Source organism: Haliotis rubra, unplaced genomic scaffold (assembly GCF_003918875.1).
Source record: "Haliotis rubra isolate DU_JTF1 unplaced genomic scaffold, ASM391887v1 Scf5, whole genome shotgun sequence".
NCBI lineage: Eukaryota > Metazoa > Mollusca > Gastropoda > Lepetellida > Haliotidae > Haliotis > Haliotis rubra.
Window position 1 is genome coordinate 2,442,203 of NW_025767190.1, and position 26,849 is coordinate 2,469,051.

Consider the following 26,849-nt stretch of genomic DNA (forward strand, 5'->3'; position numbering starts at 1 on the left):
CTATGGGTTGACGAGAGCATGTGTGAATGACAGGGGCACTTTACCTGTCATCAGAGAGGTGTTCATTACTCTTGAAATACATGGAAGTGGCCAGGCCAAAAGTTCTGCATCAGCGGACATGACGGTATTGGATCCAGGTCTGCGTTTTTGTATTCGACCTGACTACTTCCTCCTCAGGCAAATAGTGCTACTTCAGGCAAAGCAGACCAGTCACATCCATAGTCAGTATCATCCAGTTTCAAATGGAGTTATTAATTTGTATTTCTGACATATGCACTTATGCACTTGTCTGAAGACTGAGTCTAGTAAAACATTTGTTTGGCCTAATAATCTCAGAGTAAAAGTCCATAACACAAATCTCAACTGAAGATGATGCAAAAAGCCAAGTTCAGGGCCTAGATTTTCGAAGCTCTCTTAGCACTAAGATAGTCGTAAGTGCCATTCATTAACATTAACTTAAACTATCTTAGCGCTAAGAGAGCTTCGAAAATCTAGGCCCAGGTTGGTAGACTCAAAGTTTGAGACAGACTGGACATGTCTAAAGATTCACAGTACCGTGCCGAACCATGTTTTCGGGAACCATGTTTTCGGGGTCTGTCTTTTCCGTAATTTCTCGCGTACAGAGAGATGACAGCGCCACCTGTAAACACCGTCTCCAGTGCAGAAGCTTCCGTGGCAACCGGGACACAAAATGTTTGAAATATCCAGCTTTCACGTAAGTTGTGACCTAAATTTCTGTCAAAGTACTAAAATTCTACCCTAGAACGTAATGAAATGAGAAAAAAATGACCAGTTTGCTTGACTTTCATTAAAATGCCACGTTGTATTTCTTGACTTCTTGGGAGAAGAATGCATCACCTGGGCTTCAATACAAGGTCGTGACCCCGTGCTATAACGAGTAACCCGAAAACATGGTACGTCACTTCTCCCGCTCGCGCTGGCAGACAGACACAAAATGTTCGGATCTGCATTCTGACAATAAATTTATGAAAGGTGAGATGATATTTAATTACGGAATAATAGCTTTGATAATCTACTGATACGCAATAATTTACATGATCATCTTTTGCGTTATTACCCGGAAAACACGTTACACCATGGTATTACACAGTGAACATCGTTCCCATAAAACAGATATCAACATCCTTTTCTCACAAACATATCTGAGCAAACCTTGAAAGCTCTCCTTAATTACCTAAAATGATGTACATCTGTATAAACTGTTATGATCCTGATATATAACATAAGAATCGTGAATTTGAACTCTCAATCAACCTAATCCTGGTATATCTAAGGGGAAACAACTCTACACAGGAGCATGCCACTACTGTTCCAGTTATTCCCCCTTATTGTACTTTGAAGGAGAACCTGTTATCAGGTCACTTTCTAGTAATAACATGGTTGACTGTGACAAAGCCAACACATACAACTGACCAGGCAAGTATGAGTATAATCCAACCAACATGGCTGAATGGAGATCTGTGGTAGTTCTGATGTTCTTTCACGATTGGATCTTTTCTGGCAAAATACACCAGCAGTGCCGGTACCACATACTGTATTCCTGCCCCAGCATATGAACCTGTTATACCAACCAGGATCTCCACTTCATTGGTTACCATGGCAACAATGGTTGGCGGAATAACTGCCAAAAAATGGAAACAGATTCCGCACACACTTTGAGTAGTCCTTGTCTGGTTTTAGAAACAGTGTCTGTAGGTTATTGCGCAGTGTAATTGCTATGATAGGAAAGTTGGTGCTGAGAGTAAACACTGGAAATAGAGCAAGAAAATATTGGAAAAATTGGACACTTGTGACAGAATTGTTGCCACACTCGTCTGGAAGAAAGTTGAGCGTGTAAAGATCCTTTATAGACTTGAAGGTGTAGATCCCAGTGAAAGACAACAAGGCGTAGAAAGCCAGAATAAGAACATAGTCTGCTGCCAGGACCTTAAACAACTTGGACTTGTCTTTTATTGGCGTTATGAGTGATGGCAGCGAGTGATGACACATGAAGGAGTACACGCACACACCAAACAGGTTCGGCACTCCTGCTATGTTGGCCATCACTGGTCGGCCTTGACCTTTATGTTGAGCCAACTGCATCACAGCAAGAACTATCATGATTCCAAACGCTGGAAAAAAACAAAACATGCAAATAATTACCATTAGTTTCAGACTTTATGGTAGAATCAAGACTGTCTTATTCATTTATGAAACTGCAGTTTTACATAGCATATGTTAGATACCTGGGCCTAGATTTGCGAGCCTCTCTTAGCGCTAAGATAGTTGTAAGTGTGATACATTAACATCAACTTACTACTATCTTAACGCTAAGAGAGCTTAAAAAATCTAGGCCCTGGTGGACACAAGTTGAGGTATTATTACCTGTTTGTAGGAAACCTCTAGCGAGTCCTTGCTTAAGGACCATCTTAGAGCATTAAGGACCATTAGAGGAAGCAGATTTAGGTGTTACTCAACTGTGAATTTGTGTATCAATGCTTTGTTCAAACCGACTTGCTGGTAAAGGAACTGAGTCAAGTGATTGGTTGAATACTTTTCCTGAAAGTATACTGTCACAACTTTCCATTGATTCTGACGTTAAACCATTTACATATCACAAAGTTGATGTCTCACCTTGCAAACAGCGGCAAATGTCAAAGACAAACACTGGTTTCTATTGATCTCCATCAAGTTCTATTAAAGGTTTAAATTAACGTCAGTTTGATCCCTCAGATAAAGTTATAAACAGAGGGTGTACATTGGTTAACATCTGCAAAATGAACCTTCAGTAACCCATGCTTGTCGTAAGAGGCGACTAACGGGATCGGGTGGTCAGGCTCCCTGGCTTGGTTGACACATGTCATTGGTTCCCAATTGCACAGATCGATGCTCATGTTATTGATCACTGGATTGTCTGGTCCAGACTCGATTATTTACAGACCGCCGCCATATAGCTGGAGTGTGGCGTAAAACTAAACTCACTCACTCACTCACCATGGTAGCCTGTCCTGACCAGAGGAACTCATGTAAGAAAGCATTAGCAACACTACTGCAGCACTACCATGATGATCAAGTCATGGAGCTTGGCCACCTGATCCACAATTAGATCCAGCACCTGGACATCAGTTTCCCACTAGTCGATACTTAAAACCAGCATGGATACTCGGAGCCCATTTCTTTTTTTGTACTTCCATTGGGCCACATAAATATGGTATCTGGCCCTTGTTTTGACTTTGGGTAGGGAACAGATGTATACGTCATTGTATCCCTGGACATGGAATTTGGATTACCATTCTGATGTTTGAAAACTGGAATGTTTGTGGAAATACCAAATGCCTTGACTTTAATACACATCAATACTGACCTAGCCATCTTGCTGAGCCGGTGATAACTTGAAGGATCTTTGTTTTCTGGACATTGAAGAATACAAATGGTCCCAAAGTCAGGATAAAACATGCCTGAAAGAACCAATAAGAACACAGTTTAAATTCTCAGTGTATGCAGACAGTATCTATGAAATAGGTGATAAATCTTGGAAAATCATATTTTTGTTGTGTTTGTTGTTAAACGCCACACTCAGCGGTATTCCAGCTTGAAGAAGTCAGTCTCTTAGTAATATAGTCGGAATCAGACATTGCAATTACTGGTTGAGGGCAATGATCCATCTAGGCATGACAACATATAGACAACCAGGTCATGTCCAGTGTCCACCAGATCTGTTTGGTGCTCTTGTACAACCAGCATGGCTTCCTGGTGACCAGGTTCGAGACTGGAAGTCCTACTAGTTATAATCATCTTGTGTGAGTTGTGCATTACACAGAGTTTTCATTGCTTCATGACAGGGCTGACCAGAATGGGGCTCTACACATTGCACTCCTCATCCTCCCAGTTAATCATCTCACAGTTCAATACAACTCATTAATATGCTTCAACAAATTGGCACCATTTCAATTAAGGTTCAATACCGCAAAAGAATTTAACAAAGGATAAGGAAGCATTGAATTCTAAATGTTTTCTTCTTCTTGTCCTATTTGGTAAGGATAGAAAAGAGAGATGAAAATATGTCTTTTAAACTTTCTATATTCTATACAGAGGCTCCAGGTTTGTACCCACCACAAAGATTCTGTACGCATCCATCCGAGTGAGTGAGGAGGTGCTCCAGCAAGGTTCACTGTCAGACAAACTTTCGTTGCAGTTGGTCTTGTTCAGTGGTCTCCAGGTGCTACAACACAAACAAATCACCTGAGTGAAGACTACACACTATGGAATGGATGAGACCTACAAGCTACATAGCTGTCTTTATCCTCCTGTCGATGTACTGACAAGTTATCATCCAGTCAATTATCTTGTCTGAGGGATGTAACTCTTCACAGACAGTTGAGGCCTCTGAGACCCCTGGACTCCCCCTTAGACAGAGGGCACCCTTGTCATTACTCACCAGACCATGTCTCTGAAAGACTTGGAACCAAAGAGTTACTCCCCCTTAGGCCGAGGGCACCCTTGTCATTACTCACCTGACCATGTCTCTGAAAGTCTTGGAACCAAAGAGTTACTCCCTCTTAGACTGAGGGCACCCATGTTGTTAGTAATGTTACTCACCAGACCGTGTCCCTGAGAGACTTGGGTACGGCAGCGACGTAGATGGACATATCTCCATACAGGTAGATGACTATACACAGATAGAACAGCTTCTCTCCAACTGTAACAATGAGCGAGTGGGCATTGTTTTACACATCTCTTACAATGTCATGGCAGGGACACTAGATATGGGCTTCACACATTGTACTCAAGAACTGAACTCAGGTTTTGTGGCATGTCAAGCAAACGCTCTAACCACTAGGCTACCCTACTGCCCCTTCCAACTATACATTTCATACAGGCTTGTAGGGTTCATAGTTGATGATACTCAGGTATAGCTTGTATGGTTTATTGAGAGGTGAAAGAAGAACAGCACTTTCCCCATAAAGCTAAATTCTAGCTATTTGTTTGTGTTTGACTTGAAGCAGCATTTGGCTGATGCTTCTTCTCAAATAGAGGGAGATAACTAAAGCAGTGTCTCACACATTCATCAGTGATGAAAACTTTCAAAAGAAAAACATCCTTGGTGAGGATAAATGACGTTAAATTTTGCTTTTAAAGACTGATAAGTTTCCATATGGCTGGTGATGAAAAGACAGACCGAGTGATCTACTAACAGATAATCTTTCCACTGGATCACAGGTATATATACTAAAGATGGTAATCAACTATCACAGAATGAAACGTTATACTGTTTCACTTACCATTGTTAAAAAACATTTTAGCCATTTTGCCCTGAAATAGAAATAAAACTAGTATTATGGACAGATTTCAACCCATAAACATTTTTTTTAAGAACTAACTCATCCTCCAACACCTCGTAATCATGTTCTCCCATAACATCTTCAACAAAAATCATAACTATCAAAAGAGAACTGGGCAAAACTGGTGAGGTTGTTCTCAATAATTGTATCATGACTTGCTTACCCTGGCTCATTCTATGTGATGATTTCCTCCTTCCCCATTACATGCAACAGATGATAACTGACCAGTCCCTTTTTAATGACCTATGCTTGACGACTAATGGGATCGGGTTGGTACACTCCGGCACAGCGATGACTAACATAACATCACTGCCACAGGCTAATTTGCATATCACGTGACCGGACTTTTCTCTTGTTTGTAAACAAACGCGCATATTCATAATAAGAAGAGACTGGACTCACGAAAGCTTTTCGGCGCTCTCTTCATAACGTTTTACATTGTTACATATATATTCTTCCACAACTGCGACAGTAAGGTCTATGACAGTACATATTTAGATATCAAACTGGCTGCATCGTTTGCTCTCCATCAGCTTCGATGACAGCACGTGGAGCCGTACAACCTATGTAAACAAAGGATCGCTACGCAAATCGAAATAGTGTTACACGTTTTTGGATATTTTCTCAGTGAAACTAAACCATTCTATTAAAGATGATTAGTTAGATGTGTAGAGATGTGTAGACTCGTCAAATATAAAAGAGCTAAGAAATCTGTACATTATATTGAATGGACATTGCAAGATGTGACGAATCGTCACATTTTTCTGGCCTGTGGCGGAGGTACTATGCTGGCTTGCCGCACGGAACTCTGGGTAGGATGCAAGAAACATTTTGTGTGTTTGAGATAGGCAGAAGTCCTCTAGAATCAAACTTAGATATTAAAGTGCATAAAAAAGCAATTTGAAACTACAATTGCTTGTTAACGTGACTCCCCCCATGATGTTTACTGAAAGAGCTTGTTTTGGAGACACTACCCAACACCTTTCAGATGACGTAATCATAAGGACATAATTTATTCTAATGTTTTCACTTATTCATACATGGTGCCAAGGGTTCAAACTAAACACTGAATGGTCACAACAGTGCCAGCTTGAATACCTGGACACAATGTTTTTGAAAGATTAAAATGGGGGGGGGTCCTTTAAAAACAGCCCCGTCTAAATATATATCAAGCAATCCTAATCTTTGAATGTTGATTATGATGGGAAGTCATCCAATACTATACTGAACATATTTTATATGATATACTCTGAGGGCATACCGTTATCCAATAGGTACAAAATGACAGATAGTTTTTCACTTTGCAATTTTTAAAGAAATATTATACCCCAATGTGTTGTGATGACTAATATATTGTTAACCACATTACCCACGTGAAATTTTGGATATGGCTTTGCTAATGATTCCTTCAAAACAAAATGGAAGCTTTCCTAACATTGGACATCAACAATATAGTTAGGCCGACTACTTTTGGTATGCCCCTCGTAATCACGTTATATACCTCTGATTTTCCAACACAGTATGTATTGTTTTTAAATCTTAATAATATGGTTATGGCAGAAAGGAGATAAACATACTGTGTTAGAAAATCAGTAAATGTTTTATTTAAAACCTCACACTACACGTTTAGTTTGAAATGAAATTTAGAGCTATTATAACTTTGTTATATACCTCTGATTTTCCAACACAGTATGTTTATCTCCTAATTCTAATCTAACTGAACCTAGCTAGCTCCTACTGCAACAGGGGTTGACACTGCAACATGTTAAACCACAGCAAACAGTAACAGACATATAAGTATAGCTGCAGGTGAAGTTTGTGCATGTACGTAATGTACTGACATTAATGTGGACTTTCTGGAGTGAGTGAGTGAGGTTTTACACCGCTTTAGCAATATTCCAGCAATATCACGGTGGGGGAACACCGGAAATGGGCTTTACACATTGTACCCATGTGGGGAATCGAACCCAGGACTTTGGCGTGACGAGACAACGCTTTAACCACTAGGCTACCCCACTGCCCCCTTTCTGATTGAAGTGACTGGTATGTTTTACAGACCACATAAAGACCACAGTACATGTGTGTTCCCATACTGAACAATCTGAAGATAAGGTACATTTCAGGCTGAAGTACATAACATTAACAATATACAAACCTGACAAACCTATACTCATCGTTTACATGGCAACATTCACTGAATCAACAAGGAAGATATTTCAGTATGGGTGCAAATGAATCAAGGAGAAAGAAACTTAACACAAAACGTCTAATTTGGAAACGAAGGAAAAAGTTTTTGATAAATTTCAGTTTGACTGTATATGAAGCAGTATTGGTAGTTTATGAAGCAGTATTGGTAGTATATGGAGCAGTATTGGTAGTATATGAAGCAGTATTGGTAGTATATGAAGCAGTATTGGTAGTATATGAAGCGGTATTGGTAGTATATGAAGCAGTATTGGGAGTATATGAAGCAGTATTGGTAGTATATGGAGCAGTATTGGTAGTATATGGAGCAGTACTGGTAGTGTATGAAGCAGTATTGGGAGTATATGAAGCAGTACTGGTAGTGTACGCAGGAAGCAGTATTGGTAGTGTATGACTGACTGACTGAGTTTGGTTTTACGCCGCTTTTAGCAATATTCCAGCAACATCACGGTAGTATATGAACCAGTAATGGGCTTCACATGGAAGCAGTATGTGGGGATTATGAAGCAGGTCTTGGTAGTGATATGAAGCAGTACGTAGTTAACCATTAGGCTTGGTAGTATATGGTAGTGTATGAAGCAGTATTGGTAGTGTATGAAGCAGTATTGGTAGTATATGAAACAGAATTGGTAGTGTATGAAGCAGTATTGGTAGTATATGAAGCAGTATTGTTAGTATATGAAGCAGTATTGGTAGTATATGAAGCAGTATTGGTAGTGTATGAAGCAGTATTGGTAGTATATGAAGCAGTATTGTTAGTATATGAAGCATTATTGGTAGTGTATGAAGCAGTATTGGTAGTATATGAAGCAGTATTGGTAGTATATGAAGCAGTATTGGTAGTGTATGAAGCAGTATTGGTAGTGTATGAAGCAGTATTGGTAGTATATGAAGCAGTATTGGTAGTATATGAAGCAGTATTGGTAGTATATGAAGCAGTATTGGTAGTATATGAAGCAGTATTGGTAGTGTATGAAGCAGTATTGGTAGTATATGAAGCAGTATTGGTAGTATATGAAGCATTGGTAGTATTGGTAGTATATGAAGCAGTATTGGTAGTATATGAAGCAGTATTGGTAGTATATGAAGCAGTATTGGTAGTGTATGAAGCAGTATTGGTAGTGTATGAAGCAGTATTGGTAGTATATGAAGCAGTATTGGTAGTGTATGCAGCAGTATTGGAAGTGTATGTAGCAGTATTGGTAGTATATGAAGCAGTATTGGTAGTGTATGCAGCAGTATTGGTAGTGTATGAAGCAGTATTGGTAGTGTATGAAGCAGTATTGGTAGTGTATGAAGCAGTATTGGTAGTGTATGAAGCAGTATTGGTAGTGTATGAAGCAGTATTGGTAGTATATGAAGCAGTATTGGTACTGTATGCAGCAGTATTGGTAGTGTATGAAGCAGTATTGGTAGTGTATGAAGCATTATTGGTAGTGTATGAAGCAGTATTGGTAGTATATGAAGCAGTATTGGTAGTGTATGAAGCAGTATTGGTAGTGTAAGGAGCAGTATTGGTAGTATATGAAGCAGTACTGGTATAACAATATTGGTATTACACAAGGCAGTATTGGTTGTACTCGGAACAGAAGAAGTCTGGTAGCAGTATTATATAATGTATTGTTATGCTGTATTGTACTGTTATGTCCTACTCATACAGTGTTTTGGTTTAGACAGACAGACAGAGACAGACTTGCCTAGTCCTATATCACAAGCAAGCATAATGTCAGTCAAACCTCACGAACCACTACATCTTGGGGGATCTGAAAACAGTATACAGGTACCAATGGCAATGGTGCTCCTCTACCTCTTAAGGACAAACCTGGCAGCCATTGTACAAAGAAATCTTAGCACTAAGGTGGCTATAACTGCCACACTTTAACACAGACTTATCATTGGACCTCAGTGTTGGGTGCAGGAGTGGAATATTGGTGTAGATGCTAACACTGTTAGCACTTGCTTGATAAGACTGAGTTAGCATCTACACCAAAATGTTGCATCTAGAATGATCCTCTTGTTCACTGCAAGCCAACTGTCACGTGTAGTGATGTTTTAGCCACAGAAGTAAACATGTATGATGGCGTAAAGTCGTATCAGAGAGTGCAGATTAATTTGAGTGTAATTTTGATTTTGATTACATGGTAACAGACATTCACGTATATATATATATATCTATTACTTCAGTTTGTGGCCTATCAGGAAACTTATCCTCTACACATAGTTTCAGCTTCACTCAGATTATATTTTAAAGAAAACACTTGCACTGTAATTCAAGTAAAACTTAATCTGCCATCTTTGCCCATGAGATATTTTACAAACCTAGTCTCCTGTCTTGCAACAGGGGAACTTCTTCCTTGATGTCTGGTGAATCTTCCTGAGAATTCTGGAACAAGACACAGCTGACGTGTCAATCAATGAAATTTGTCTTCACATAAATAGCCTATTTTGGTATTTGATAATATCTATTTCAAGACAAAAAGTATTTTTCATTCTGTCACAAAGTAGGGCTTTTATCTGACAGTTTTCAGAAGATGTGATACCCCATGTATGTACAGAATCAATTCGGTAACACAAACCTCAGTTATATACTACTCATGGTCATGATGCATGTGTTTGGGTTACATCCCCTTCTGCCTACAGCCCCAGTTGGTCTATAAAATAATGGAACAACCCATCTACCAGTCTATGAAGGGTATGTTGTTGGGTTTGGAGGAAGGGTAATTAATGCAGTTTCACTTAAATTAAATGACATCATGATATCGGTGATAATGAAAGTTAAAAAGCTGTGGTTGGTCTTCAAAATCCAATAAAGATACGTAAAGACATATACCATGAGTCTGCTCAGTTAATTAAACTCCTGATGAATTAGAATGGGAACCAACAGCACCCATCACACAATGGCAAATGTTCAGCGTGTTGAATTCATCACTTCGGAAGCAGGAGGAAAGCAAGCATTCTTTGGGTACTGCAATCACTTGAACGTCAGAGTGAGTGAGTGAGTGAGTGAGTATGGTTTTACGCCGTTTTTAGCAATTTTCCAGCAATATCACGGCGGGGGACACCAGAAATGGGCTTCACACATTGTGCCCATGTGGGGAATCGAACCCGTGTCTTTGGCGTGACGAGCGAACGCTTTAGCCACTAGGCTACCCCATCGCCCCTTTAAACGTCAGACGACAGTCTACAACACATTCTACCATGACTTCAGTAAATACTGGATTGTGATTGGTTAATTAAAGTCATTCAGAGGTATATAATCACTTTATATAGCTCTCATTTTCCAACACAGTATGTATTTTTTTAAAATCTTAATAACATGGTTATGGCAGAATGGAGATAAACATTTATAATAGATCTAAAGTTTTTATTTAAATAAAAGAATTATAATTTTGGTATATACCTCTGATTTTCCCACAATATGTTTATCTTCTAATTGGAAGTGTGTGCATTCCCCATGTAAGTGGAGCTGTTCCATACCTGGATACATCATTAATTCTGCAATACAACACAACACAACCATGCCCCATGACTATATGACAAGCACATGGGTGGACTCTGAGGCATGCTTTCCTGTTGGAATCTGGACACAATAAAAGTTGTTTAACAAATGATCATAGATTCGAATCGCTATTATTGGGTTGTAATACAAGGGGATGAGCGCAGTATTTGGTACAACCCTTCATGTTCTCGGTATTTCATTTAATGTGCATACCCCACTGTAATACAAACTAGTGATAGCGATTTGAAACTATGATTATTTGCTAAACAACTTTTATCTGAAGTTGAATAAAATTCTGAGATATAAATGTTCACTTGGCAAGGTAAAATTATGAGGATTCACAATCTTAATTTCAGTTTATTCGATTTACTTTTTTTGTTTAAAGTGAAATTCATTGGTAGGTTTTCACTGCAAACATACTATCGAAACACTAATTTTGGTCATTTCTCCTGTATTGCCTACAATTGACTTTTGGTCAAGTTCATTTTAGTAAAGGTAGAATAGGTGAGCACATTGACCTTACTTCCTGATCACTGGACCGTATCATGTTGTTTTAACGTGCAGGCAGAATGGAACTGTAGGCAGAATGGGAAGGCACCTGTGTTTGTGTTATAACATTGATGACAGGGAGTTATGCTGGTCTTAGTACAACATCCAGGGCCTCATTCCATTAAAACATTCATGTCAGGTGCAGCACCCTGACAGTGCCCCTATTCACAAGATTGGTTGAAAGGTAACATTTGAACATTATGATCTGTGTAGGTCTGTGGTAAAACTAGGGTCTAACACTAGTCATGAGTGATGGACATGACCTTATCATGTGTATGCCATGTGTATGCTATGTTTGATGTGTGTAGCATGTGCATGCCATGAATGACTGAAGTTTACCTGAGCGGCTTGTCGTCGAAGGACAGCATTTGCAACAGCCATTACTTCAGTCACTATGGTAACAGTAATATAACTGAAAAGTGAAATAACAACATTACCACACTGGTCTGCTGAAAGGAAAACACAGGACAGTCACATTGGTTGTAATAATACGGTGACACCTATTTACAACCATCTGAAAGGAGTATGCAAGTGGTAGAGTTAGTGTACAGTGAGTGAGTGAGTGAGTGGCTGAGGTAGAGGTTGAGTTAGTGGTTGAGTGAGTGACTGAGTGAGTGACTGAGTGAGTGGGTTTGAGTGAGTGAGGATCTTCATGGGCCTTTTGAATGAATGGTCTAGATCTTCATGGGCCTTTTGATTAGATCTTCATGGGCCTTTTGATTAGATTTTTTATATCCTTTTCCTCATGGGCCTTTTGATTAGATCTTCATGGGCCTTTTGATTAGATCCTCATGGGCCTTTTGATTAGATCTTCATCCTTTTGATTAGATCTTCCTTTCTGATTAGATCTTCATGGGCATGATCCTCATGGCCTTTTGATTAGATCTTCATGGGCCTTTTGATTAGATCCTTCATGGGCCTTTTGATTAGATCTTCATGGGCCTTTTTAGATTAGATCTTCATGGGCCTTTTGATTAGGGCCTTTTGATCTTCATGGGCCTTTTGATTAGATCTTCATGGGCCTTTTGATTAGATCTTCATGGGCCTTTGATTAGATCTTCATGGGCCTTTTGATTAGATCCTCATGGGCCTTTTGATTTCATGGGCCTCTTTTGATTAGATCCTCATGGGCCTTTTGATTAGATCTTCATGGGCCTTTTGATTAGATCCTCATGATCTTCATGGGCCTTTTGATTAGATCTTCATGGGCCTTTTGATTAGATCCTTCATGGGCCTTTTGATTAGATCTTCATGGGCCTTTTGATTAGATCCTCATGGGCCTTTTGATTAGATCTTCATGGGCCTTTTGATTAGATCCTCATGGGCCTTTTGATTAGATCTTCATGGGCCTTTTGATTAGATCCTCATGGGCCTTTTGATTAGATCTTCATGGGCCTTTTGATTTTAGATCCTTTTTTGATTAGATCCTCATGGGCCTTTTGATTAGATGGGCCTTTTGATTAGATCCTCATGGGCCTTTTGATTAGATCTTCATGGGCCTTTTGATTAGATCCTCATGGGCCTTTTGATTAGATCTTCATGGGCCTTTTGATTAGATCCTCATGGGCCTTTTGATTAGATCTTCATGGGCCTTTTGATTAGATTCATGGGCCTCTTGGTTAGATCTTCATGGGCCTTTTGATTAGATCCTCATTGGCCTTTTGATTAGATCTTCATGGGCCTTTGATTAGATCCTTTTGATTAGATCTTTTTGATTAGATCATGGGCCTTTTGATTAGATCCTTCATGGGCCTTTTTGATTAGATCTTCATGGGCCTTTTGATTAGATCTTCATGGGCCTTTTCTATTGTAGTATGCCTTGAATGTCCTGAATTATTCCTGCATCCATCGGTTGAATATGAGACGGTATTTGGTCACATTTCGCAGTTAATGGCTAATTCACTTGTGACTTGCAGCATTGTCGTAAAGCAAAATCACTTTAAGTCCACGGACCGCATCTGTTCTGTCAAAATTACATTAACCAATCACAAAACAGCTCACTTGTCATCCACCTTTGTATTGTGGGTGTCAATCAAAGTGAAAAGGAACAGTATCTTCAGTCGGTAGCTTTTAATGTCTAATTAAAACAACAACCCAGTTGGCCAGTTAATTAAGTAAAAATCGCCGGAGGTGTTGTTACGGTTCGTGAAACACGACTTACACAGCGTCCGACTGTGAAGCAATTTACTGTTTATTTTACTGATTGGTGACAGCTACTTTTATCGTCCGGTTCGAAACCGAATTTCCGGATTATCGAGGCAAATTATATAGGCATAGATTGGTAACAAGCTGAAATCGTCTGGGAGGCTGAGACATCCAGATTATCGGAGTCCAGACTAACGGGCTTCACTGTATATCATTTATACCTTAGAGTAATAACCTTAGATTTATTTATACATTCATGCAAATAGCTAGTATTACTACTTTGTGAAGTATAAATTAAAACCAAATATTCAATATGAAACCTATTAGAGCAAGCTGCCAATAATGCTGTATTTGGTGGTGTGGATAATATGTTCATGGTACGTACTGTTTCCCCAAAGCCAATAAGGTGAGGTGAAATTGGGTTTTACGTCGTGTTTGAGAATATTTCGCTCATATGACGACGTGCATGCGTGTGTATGTGTATGTGCGGCTGCTTGTACTAGCCCAGACTGAAGCTGGTTTTATAGTGCTAGCCCACTGAGATACCATGCCGCAGTGAAGCATGAATACCCCACTCAGACACATTATACTGACTCCGAGCCGACCAGTCCTTCTTGTACCCATTAATGCTGAGCGTCAGGCAGGGACCAACAAGTACCATATTTTAACGTCTTTTGGTATGACGCGGTCAGGGATCGAACCCGCGACCTTCCGCTCTCCGGGCAGACGCTCTAACCACTACACCACGGATGCGGTTTCAGATTGGAGGGAGATAAACCTTATAATAATACAATCCCAAAACAGTCCACTACACCACCTACGACATATATATGTTGTTACCTACCAATGTCCTTTAGATGGGACAACTGTTGGGACTGCAATGATATATTTATCTTGATAACAAAGACTGAAACTATGGCGATATCTTGATGAGGAGTGTAACAGTACCCTAACCTTGATAATAATAATGGTAAAATTATCTTTAAAAAATCTGGATGATTTAATAAAGTAATAATGAAAACTGGGTCCTTCTGAGATCTTTAAGCCACATGTATGTGTACTGAGTCCTTCTGCATTGACAACAAGCAGCCTAGGAGTAATGGGGTCCCTATTCTGCATTGACAACAAGCAGGAGTTTTGGGGGCCCTATTCTGCAGTTACAATAAGCAGGAGTTTTGGGGTCCCTATTCTGCATTGACAATAAGCAGGAGTTTTGGGTCCCTATTCTGCATTGACAATAAGCAGGAGTTTTGGGGGCCCTATTCTGCATTGACAATAAGCAGGAGTTTTGGGGGCCCTATTCTGCATTGACAATAAGCAGGAGTTTTGGGGTCCCTATTCTGCATTGACAATAAGCAGGAGTTTTGGGGTCCCAATAAGCAGGAGTCATTCTGAATTGACAATAAGCAGGAGTTTTGGGGGCCCTATTCTGCAGTTACAATAAGCAGGAGTTTTGGGGGCCCTATTCTGCATTGACAATAAGCAGGAGTTTTGGGGGCCCTATTCTGCATTGACAATAAGCAGGAGTTTTGGGGGCCCTATTCTGCATTGACAATAAGCAGGAGTTTTGGGGTCCCTATTCTGCATTGACAACAAGCAGGAGTTTTGGGGTCCCTATTCTGCATTGACAATAAGCAGGAGTTTTGGGGTCCCTATTCTGCATTGACAATAAGCAGGAGTTTTGGGGTCCCTATTCTGCATTGACAATAAGCAGGAGTTTTGGGGGCCCTATTCTGCATTGACAATAAGCAGGAGTTTTGGGGGCCCTATTCTGCATTGACAATAAGCAGGAGTTTTGGGGTCCCTATTCTGCAGTTACAATAAGCAGGAGTTTTGGGGTCCCTATTCTGCATTGACAATAAGCAGGAGTTTTGGGGTCCCTATTCTGCATTGACAATAAGCAGGAGTTTTAAAGGGCCCTTTCTGCATTGAAATAAGCAGGAGTTTTGGGGTCCCTATTCTGCATTGAAAATAAGCAGGAGTTTTGGGGGCCCTATTCTGCATTGAAAATAAGCAGGAGTTTTAAAATTTATTCTGCATTGACAATAAGCAGGAGTTTTGGGGTCCCTATTCTGCATTGACAATAAGCAGGAGTTTTGGGGTCCCTATTCTGCATTGTCAATAAGCAGGAGTTTTGGGGTCCCTATTCTGTGAAGGTCTTACCTAAAGAAACTCAGGAGGCCCACCTGAAAGTCGAAACAACAAGTCAGCCTTTGTGCAGGGAACTAAAGGGTTCCTGGCATCTTCATGTGGCCATACAGCAACATGAGCAGTCAGAGTTCTTAGTTTCTTAAAGGTCACATGCAAACCAAAAATCAAACACATAATTAAAACACAATTATCACTTCTTCATGACATATAATATGCATTGCTGATTATGAAAAAACAAATAAACAAAATTATAAGCGTATAATCGCAAATCAAAAGTGCAATATTTTGTACTTAGGTTTACCTCCCTCGAAACGAAGCAGCCGGGATACCGAACCCAGTCAGAGCGGGTGGGTGTGCACTCAAGCGTAACGGCTGGTTCATTAGCAGATGCCGCCCACGGCTCATTGTGTGTATATATAGAGATGTTGGGTTTTGTAAATACATGCTCATTTTTGTGTATAACATTTGCAATCAACAGACATCATAACATGTCATGTGTTCAAGTATCACACCTGCCTGTCCGTGTAATTACCTAATGTGACAGAGACCGAACTCGGGCCATAAATCAATGCGTTTTGTTTATGGTGTATAGCCTGATTGGTGTTAAGTTCAAATTGCATGTGGTCAGTGATCGCAGTTGTGTATTGAATATTGTCATTAGCAGACTGGCAGGCAGACACATAGGTGTCAATAACACAAGACATTGAGTTTTGTCTGTGACAACGACATATCTATATCACAGTTAGAAATTGTGTCAACGCTTAAATAATGACATTGCTTTTAAGCATCGAACTGAGAAAGTGACTCGGTAAGAAGAACGTGTGGTGAAATAGACAAATGAAATTATATGAACAGTTTTTTACCGTCATAACATATAAAAGCTCTCGCTGTGAGATATCAACAAAACATTATGAAAATAGCTCACACCAAAGCCTGCACCGAAACCGTATTCACCAGACAGCCCGCTTCCAAGTTGCGCGAACCTATTTCACTGCGCGTGCTATATGAGCGCAGCCCAGCTGTTGAAACCCGTATTCCCCAGAAAAGTCTGGGGAAAATTAGTGAAACGCTTGAACTCCGATTTTTCGCGCTTTTTTTTCATCGCTATTTTTCAACTTTATAACTTGAATTTGCATTTTGACGATTTGTTTCGTAAGTCCATATGGTAAGGTATCAGAATCTGCAAAGTTGTGTTTTACGCTGCATGTGACCTTTAAAGTTATTACCATAGACAACGGGATATGACAAGGGTCTTTCTCCACACAAAGGAAAGTTGTGGATGTTTCCAATATATTATGAAAATTATGGGACATGTTCAAATGGCTGACAAGCCTACTTTCTTACAATTGCCAGTCATGGACTTTTGAAATGAGTGAAATTTGTTTTGAAATCCATGTGAAAATCATACTTTGAGTAAATCTGTCAACTGAGAAGAATGTTTACCATATGTTTGACCATCTAAACAGAGATACAGATGAGCTGAGTAAATTGCTCCTAATATTTGCCCACTACCCACATATTTTTAAACTGCCCATGCAAAAATACAGCACCACCCCCAGCCCCAAACCCGCCAAGGACTTCTGCCTGTGCCACATAAGTTAAATTAACGATGCTTTAACATGTACTAGGAACACATGCACATGACAGCAAGCCGAAATTACATAGACCACAGGGATTAGTGCTCTTGTAGGGTGAATACTTTTTAGAGGCACTGAGTCTGTTCAATGATCGGTTCTGTGTTTGACATACACTTGGTCCACACAGACATAATGGGGTGCATTTTTCATTTTCATTTAATAGGTATAGTAGGTTGCAGACATAAATATCAGGTTGCATTTTTCATGTTCATTTCATAGGTTACACCATGTGCATGAAAATTTAGAAAATCCAATCCATAAATTAACTCTGTTCATGGCCAAAGTAGCTTTTTCAGCTCGTGTATGTGTATTTATTTGCATACTGTTTATCAGAAATGTATATCAGTCTTAGCACTTTATGTCACATAGTGCGCACTTTGTGAGGCACCCAGCAGATACAAAACAAATTCACCTAAAGCAACTTGCTGTTACATCTGATCACAATTTAAAAGGGATTATACAATCAAAATGAAATGGAAAATTCCTTGAAACACTCACTTAGTAATTTTTGTCATCATGGAAGTAATACTCATTACTAAAAGGACATGTTTTCACCTGATAAATAAGAGTACAAATGGAGCTATGCATAAATATGCTGTAGTTTAGGATTCTATTCCATATGGCGAACAGTAAAGAGTTAAAGTGAACGTAACATATGTTTCAAAAGAATAGTCGTTTTTAATCATCATCATGCATCAAGTCAGTAATTCTAGAACTTTACTGAGTATCAGAATGGAAACTATCAAGCTGATAAACCGATTCACATGTAGATATTTACTCATGTACAGTCCTAGTGTACATGTTCCCAGTGATAATATAATTATATTCCGATAAAACAAACCTACAAACCTGAACGATCAGCTGGCAACAGTTTGAATACAGAACAGAGAAAAATATTAATCAATTATGTAAATGTTGGCAATAACTGAGCATCAACATTCAGCTGTCTGTTAGTTCTACTCTGTCCTTTTATATTTCATGTTTCAATATTACTTATATAGATAGTTATATATTTTAAGAGCAAATTGCTTGATGATCAGACAAATAAAACTTATAAATACATCTGGGATACAGGTAGACCAAATACCCTTACGATACACAAAGACGTGAATGTTCCCAGGATTTCAGTATGATTTTTGTGCTGACACGACAAAATGTAAAGAGGAAATAATATTATTTTCTCATATTTGCATAATGTTACAGAAACTGAAGACAAATGTTTGGCACTATTGATACATATTTCATTATCATACGATTTTGCCAAAAAATAGACAAGGTATTTGTTGTTAGAATTCATAGTTAAAAAAAGCATGATGGCAGAGCTCATATACTAGTGAGTGAGTGGTTTGTGCTGTTTTTAGCAATATTCCTACAATATCAGGACAGGGTGACTTCAGAAATGGGTTCCACACATTGTACTCATTTTGGGAATCAACCAGGTCTTCGGCGAGACAAATGAACGCTTTAACCACTAGGCTACCTACTGCCCCCATATACCAAGCAACAGGCCTTGGGGCTAGCTGGAGACCGATCACATTAGCCTTATTGTATAATAATAACAGAAATGTTGGACAATATCCGTCGTACAAAGATGAAATCGTCAACAAGAGAGTCAAGATACTGGTCATGTGATGGACTTTAGCAAGCAACAGTCACACTGATTGTTGTGACCATCAGAGGTGACAATTCAGACAAAGGCGGTAACATGAGCCAGTCAGACTAAAATGATCATAGAGGAACCTTCTTGTGTTGTCATTCCCTGTATTGTAGCATGTACATGTTTCCTGTTACCATTGTGCCTCCTCCATTAAAGTGAGTGAGTGAGTGAGTTTAGTTTTACGCCGCTTTTAGCAATATTCCAGCAATATCACCACGAGGGACACCAGAAATGGGCTTCACACATTGTACCCATGTGGGGAATCGAACCCGGGTCGTCGGTGTAACGAGTGAACGCTTTAACCACTAGGCTACCCCACCGCCCCCTCCATCAAAGACGCCAACTTGTACACATAACAACATGGTAGCTTCTAAACAACTTTTCCCAGTGATGGGTATGTTTGGGGTACAGGGTACATTGCTGGGGACCATATTGACAACTCATAAACTGTTCCAAATTTTGAGATATTCTGAAATTGGATTTTGGAAAGTCATGTGTGAAATGGTCAGTAGATTGCACCAACTCACTGTCCTTTGCAGCTTACACTGATCAGTTTACCATTATTGTCATTTTAAACCATCATTAGATGTCAGAGAATGGACACATGGTCTTCTCAAGTTAAAAGTTGCATTTGTTTTGGATAGATTATCATATGTCAACATATTCTTTTCAAGAAACAAAAGGAGCAAACCCATGGGAAGCATCTAACAGTGACCCACCAAACTGTTCTTAAATTTAAAATACTTTTGACGATATCTAAGCATTAGGAAGACTGTAACTCTCAGACAAAAACTGTTTCTCTTGTTCTCCATAACAAATTAGGACCTGATCAGGAGTTAAAAATAGACATGGACTCCATCCACTGAAGTTCCAGCACTAAAAGAATGCGAAGCATTTGACTGTAAATTGATTTTCTTAAATCATTACATCAGGAAATTCAGACTTATGGGGGTACCAAATTTAGGAACAACAGCATCCATTCTTTCACATACATACAAATGTTCTGTAGCCCAGTGGATGCATGATGCACTATTTTTATGCCTCCTCTCCATTTTTATTAGCACATGATGCATGAATTGCATCTGCTGCATCTTGGATATAATGATAGAATTGGAATCTGTTGTGACTGCCAAATGGCCACAATAGGGCCTCTTTAAGAACTCTCTCATCAAGTATTCGAAGATCCATTTACTGTTAGGTGTTGGGAAAAAGAAAGCTTCACATAGGAACTTTGGTCAATTACAATCAGTGAGGCTATAGACTCATACTAGGTGTGCAATCATAGAAGTAAGTTGGTCAATTACAATCAGTGAGGCTATAGACTCATACTAGCTGTGCAATCACAGCTATGTACTGCTATACATTCTTAATGTTACAATTACTAAGAACAATTCATTGCTGTGGATATATGATCAGTAGATGTTGGAAAGCAACAGCTGAGCAGTACATAGCTACAATTCTACAGTTACTCTTATGAATACTACTGGCTAGCCTAACACACAAAAAGTATCAATCCTATCCAACTTATTAAAACTAATTTCTATACTGACAAGGGTTATACTAAATATGGTTATCCATACCATTATGTTTAAACAAAGGGTTTGGGTAATATGAAAGAAAGTTTCAAGGCAAAACGTCTCACTAACTTTGGCCTAGATTCTATCTCACATCGTTATTAACAAACTTTATAGCCCGTCTCTGACACACATCGTCACTCTCAGATCTTGTCAGTGTGATATTTCATATTACCTAAAAATATTTTAACTCACCACTGTCCCATATTGGGCCCCCGTTTCTGACCCTCGCTCTGCCATATTCCAGTCAGTTAGCTATAGCAGAGTTGTACGGTAACATTTTCAGTCTGCTTCGCAGTCTTGCATTGAACCTAGCCTCCTGTCATCCTTCACTCCCCACTCGTCACATGATCAAAACCGACATATATTAGAGTTACCTCCCCTAGACCACATGTGGGGGGTTTGTTTACAATGAAAACCCAGAAACGACATCTCCTCAGTAAAATCGGAGATCAAAATAGTTTCTTAATGAAATGATCTGATATTTTGGCCAACAGGGGGAGAACTGTTGCGAGTTTAAACATGAGAATCAACGAAAATACGTTTTTGTGTGGAAGTAAAGTTGTGTTAGTACCTTACGAAAGACATCATGTTCCAAAGTAAGTTGGTATTTATAAAGTAAGACGAAAGTATATATGTCTGTCAATAACTAACGTTTTATCAGCTGTTGATCTTCTGTCATTCCCGACTACCTTGGAGTACTCTTTTATCAAGATTCATACAAATCCCCAAACCACAAATCAAAAACTTCTAACGGTGGTTTAGTCCATGAAATTGATTTTTGCTAAAGGTGATGTGAAGTCAGACATTATTGGCTCCGTTTTGGTTCGAATCCCGAATTCACCCGGATTATGATTTGTATCAGCACCACATGCCGTGAAAGGTCTGACTAATATAGTAACCTGGTAACCATTGCATCCACTCACCCACTGTGAAATAGGATGTTAAAACACATCCCATTCAATATTTGTAAACTTATAGTTTATTAATCAATATTAATTTTTAATGTTATGCTTTCGGCCAAGATCATCATGATTTCAGTTACAGCAGTTGATCACTGTATTGTCTGGTTCAGACTCGATTATTTACAGACCGCCACCATATAGCCGACCGGAATATTGCTGAGTGCGGCGTAAAATAAACTCATTCACTCATGCAAAGAGGTATTGTATCGAAGTTTCAAGAGGTTAGCATTGACTATGTCTTGTAACATAATTGTAAAACAATTCTAAAAACTACTATGAAAGAAATTTGTTTGTGTTATTACCTGCAGATATCACACCTGGATGCAGTCAGAGGAGCTGCAGGAGTTGACGGCATCAGAGCCCCTCAGTCTGGAAGAGGAGTATGCCATGCAGGAGGCGTGGCGCCAAGACCTGGACAGTCAGTGGACTCAAGATACTTGACTCCTGCTGAATTGTACTCTAAATGCAGACTGTTTAGAGACCCATGAAGAGCTTGGTTAGAATTGGTCTTCAGAAACACATGCTTGTCATAAGAGGCGACTAACGGGATCTGGTGGACAGGCTCGCAGACCTGGTTGACACATGTCATCATATCCCAGTTACATAGATAGATGATCATGTTGTCAGTCACTGGATTGTCTGGTCCAGACTTGATTATTTACAGACCGCCATCATTTGGTTGGAAAATGGCATTTCTGGTATCCTCCGCCTTGATATTGCTCGACTATTGCTAAAAGCGGCATAAAACAATACCCACTCACTCATAATATGCAATTACTTGGGATTGGGTAGAAGTTGGTGGTTTGAGTAATGTACTTCACAATTCTGTTTTTCAACAATGTAAGCACTGTGTCTGTACTTGGTTTTAAAGTCAGGGAACGTTGGATTACAGGTTTTCAAACTTGTCATCAGTTCCTATATATCAGCATAAAGATGGTTTGTTTATTGATTTTGCATGTGAAATGACTGAATGTCAACCTGCTTGTTACCGATGTTTCAGCGTAGATGCTAACACTGTCATACCAGCTTTTAAATGCTAATTAAAGGAACCTACTTTGATATGTTTCAGAATGTACATTTATCATCCTGGATGTAGATTTGTACCAGAAGTCTGGTGAACCAACCCAGTGTGATAGAGAAATAGGTATTTGTCATCATCATTAAACATCCAACCTAGGCCTATGATGTTTTACAGTGTCTGTCGTATCAGTGAACAACAGAGTTATGTATTTCAACACTTTTACTTGTGCAAAGAATGATAACAATATATCCTCAGGCAGGGTTTTACACAGACTTTGAAAAAAGAGAGTCATGGTGACCCACAGTATTTATTTTTGGTAGTCATTTTCAATATTTGGGAGTCGTGAAAATTCTTGCGTAATATTTTTGTGTGTATATGAAAAAGCAAGAGTCTTGCAAAGATTTTATTGTTTTGTGTTGTCTTGTCATTTATATGTTAGTTAATAAATAGTATTTTTTTCACAGTTCAGTTCATTCATAACAAACTCCAGTATACTGAACGCATAATCAGGCTTGTGATTTATTCACTGTAACATACAGTTATTAACATGAATTGAAAGAAATATCTAAATTAATGAAGACCTCACAAAAACTATCATTGTTTGCTATCAAATCGCTTTTATTGACTCTGAACTGAATTCTGAGGGTCACTCATAAAACTTGCGTCAAGCTTGACTCGTATGATAATATTTTAAGAGTCTTTAACAAAATTGTTGCGTCAAATACGCAGGAATCCCGCGTCATGTAAAACCCTGTCCTCAGGGTATACTTCTTTATTACAGTGAGAGCGACATTTTGGTGTAGGTTCATTTTGCAACATTCTGGAGCAGATACTAGTATCTTTCTCAGCAGTATGATGTATAATAGATAGATGCCGTATCAAATAGAAATTTCTGATTTCAGGAATGTGTTCCTAATGTTTCAGGAGCAATGGTGGGGGATGTGAATCTGTTCTTCAATGAAGGAGAGAAACATGTCGCTGAGATAGAGATTATGATAGCAGGTAACCCTCCATGTCAACAAGTTGGAATTTCTGTTTTCTTGGCATGACATGATTGTGCCATGAACAGATGGTTATATCCACTACACCATAGAGTCGGTCTCCACTAGATACTATTTTATTTGATCAGTGAGCCCAGTGTAAGTTGAAAGTCACTTTAACATTTTATGGTAGTACTGGTACTATGTGTCTGAATCAAATCTCATTCTTCGCCAAGGTCAATAAGACTGGATATCTGTTTTCAGAATCGTCAGCACGAGGTCGTGGGCTGGGGAAGGAAGCGTTATTGTCCATGATGAGATATGGTAACTTTAAAGCAGGAGTATTCAGAAGTGTTTACAGCTACAGTGTGTAGAGTAGACTTGTAAATAAACTGAACTGCAAGTGAGTCTGTGGCCTCTGATCGGCAAACCAAGGAATTGTTTTGCATTTAGGATTAAAAAAACCCAAAGTAAAAGGCCATGCCTACTTAGCACCTGCTGATTACTGATTTGCTGAGAACAGGAAGGGAGGGGTATCTGTTGTATTATTGTGCTAAGTGATCTCACTAAACTTGTTTTGTAGTGTACAATTTTTTCCATAATCATTAAACAAGAAGTTTGAAAAATCAGCATTGTTGACATATCTATTTATAACAAGTGACTTAAAATTGAGGTTTAAAGAAACAGTGCCCACATTTTACATATATCGGATACAGTGAGTGGATTTATTCAGTATTCACACTGTTTTTAACATTTTCTGAAATGTCCCTGATGCATATCTCATTTACTGTGCTAGGATGTAGATAAATAAATTTATCAGCCTTATTCTTTTTGTTTTCATCAATGAATTACATATGTGTTAATTCTTTTATTGTTTCCTTACTTTAGGTGTTGAAGTTCTTGGTTTGACAAAAATAACAGCCAAAATAGGCTACTCCAACTCACCTAGTCTTGCCATGTTCAACAAGTTAGGTTTTATAGAGGTAAGCCATGGTTTTGCTGTACTTCTTCATATTGTATACAGCATCAGTACTGACAGCATTTAGGCAGAACTTTGATATGAATGTGATTTACCATTCCATCCTAAATTGCATATTTACTAGCTTACATAAATAAACTGTGCATTGTCAAAATATTATCCCAGTTGATCAGTAATGATAACAATGTCAAAGGTACATATAAACTTTAATGGAGGGATCATGAGACCATAACAAGTCGGGAGAATTTCAACTGAAAAGTCAATCACAATGACGCCATGGAGTCCACAAGCCGGACAGGGGTCAAACGACCATGTCACAAGCTCCAATAATGGGTATGTCCACCATCGGGCATTGAGAACAGCAGTGCATTGATGACGATAGAGCCTGTCAAACGTGCAAGGAAGGCTTGTGGGATGTCACGCCAGATTCTTTCAAGTTCTGTTGCAAGGTCAAGGACGTTATCTGGCGGATGAGGAAGACGGCGTGACGCCGATCCATCTCATCCCAAACAGCTCTATCGGGAGAGATCCGTGAATTTGCAGGCCAAGGCAGTAAGTCAACGCGTTGTGGTGTTGCAAGAAATCCATAGCAACCCTTGCTGTATGAGGGCGGGCATTGTCCTGTTGGAATGTTAACCCAGGGCCATGACGCTGCAGAAAAGGAATTGCCACAGGTCGAAGAATCTGATCCCGTAGCCCACACCAGTTAAGTTGCCCTGAACAATCACCAAAGGAGTTCTTTGGCGTGCTGTTATTCCACCCCAAATCATCACGGAACCACCACCAAAGCGATTCCTCTCCAAGACACAGGCCTGTGCATAACGCTCTCCCACTGGCGTCTATAGGCATCGCTGGCGTCCATCACTATGGGGAAATGTTAAACCTGGACTCATCTGTAAAAACAACATTTCTCCACCAAAACAAGGGTCTTGGACATGATTTCGGCACCACATTCGGGCGAGCTTGTCGATGACGTTGTGTCAGGATAGGCCGTATGGCGGGACGCCGTGGTCTGATCCCGTGATGACGTAAACGTTGTCGAACTGTGTTCGTGGATATGAAATTATTTAAAATCATTAAGACAGTCATATTTGGTTCATTTTGGAAACCATAATGTGAATGATATAAAATATAGTACCAGTTTGTCTGTAATGACTGACTACACAATTTCATCTAAATATCCGTATCTTTTCAAATTGGAGTTTAGTACATGTATGTAAGTTTATGGTATGGTTTAGTATGAATGTGGATGTCAGTCTCCCAGTTTACATTGACCAGTTCAATGTTTTGTCTCAATCAAACCTTTCTTTATGAATACAGAAAAACATGTTAGGAGTTAAGACATATGGTTGTTTACCTGTAGTCAAGAAAATGTTTACAACATTAAGAGCAGTTGCTTAATAAAGTTTACAAACCTTTTGAGGATGGATTAAGAGTCTACTGACATATCTACTGGTCACAAATCTGCCCCAGCGTGTCTATTCTGTGACATTGTCTTTTCCAGGTATCGCGGAGTGATATATTTAAAGAAGTCACCCTGGAGTTGGTTGTTGATGACAAAGCTAAAGGTGTGATGCAGAGTGGCACTCCAAGCTACACACTACAGGGTAAACCAGTTCCCAGCTGATCTGATGTCAACCTCACTCACTCTGGGGCAGGCCCGAGTTCCAACATGGTTCTGTTTCGGAAGCCCATCCTTATTGCTCCCTGCAGTGATATGTCAAGAATATTGCTAAAAGTGATGCGGTGGAACGGACTCATCCTGTCCGTGTGGCATCAAGTGTGTTTTGCAACAAATTCTGAGATGATCTAGAATTTTGACTACCTGAAATGTGGAAGAAGGAAATTGAAGATAAGAACACAATTTCTTGATGCATGAAGATAAGAATACAATTTCTTGATGCATGAAGATAAGAATACAATTTCTTGATGCATGAAGATAAGAATACAATTTCTTGATGCATGAAGATAAGAATACAATTTCTTGATGCATGAAGAGATATGAATATGTGTAGCAAAGATGGACAAAGAAATGGACAAACTTGGAGCTACAAGATTATTCAGCTACGTTTAATTGACTTGAACAAAACCCAACAGTCTTTATCTTGATTTATGTCTTGTCAGTTCATCTAAGGGTTGCTGACT

General features: G+C 39.3%; 2 protein-coding genes across 2 annotated transcripts; one reads left to right on the forward strand and one right to left on the reverse strand.

Annotated features, from left to right (window-relative positions):
* Window positions 1-935: 935 nt before the first annotated feature.
* Window positions 936-20,999, reverse strand: LOC124291756 (transmembrane protein 104-like). The gene is given in 11 exon segments (XM_046728829.1): window positions 936-1,652; window positions 1,654-2,132; window positions 3,365-3,458; window positions 4,114-4,222; window positions 4,600-4,699; window positions 5,283-5,345; window positions 9,293-9,310; window positions 9,867-9,930; window positions 11,935-12,007; window positions 15,904-15,926; window positions 20,955-20,999. Coding segments are annotated over 11 exon segments (1,341 nt in total). The 3' UTR covers window positions 936-1,379.
* A 123-nt stretch (window positions 21,000-21,122) lies between these two features.
* On the forward strand, window positions 21,123-26,542 carry LOC124291681 (N-acetyltransferase 9-like protein). Its single transcript, XM_046728731.1, has 7 exons — window positions 21,123-21,358; window positions 22,033-22,142; window positions 22,794-22,868; window positions 23,670-23,747; window positions 23,990-24,049; window positions 24,614-24,708; window positions 26,209-26,542. Exons 1-7 carry the CDS (start codon window positions 21,282-21,284, stop codon window positions 26,329-26,331), a joined length of 618 nt encoding a protein of 205 aa, XP_046584687.1. The 5' UTR covers window positions 21,123-21,281; the 3' UTR covers window positions 26,332-26,542.
* The last annotated feature ends 307 nt before the right edge of the window (window positions 26,543-26,849 follow it).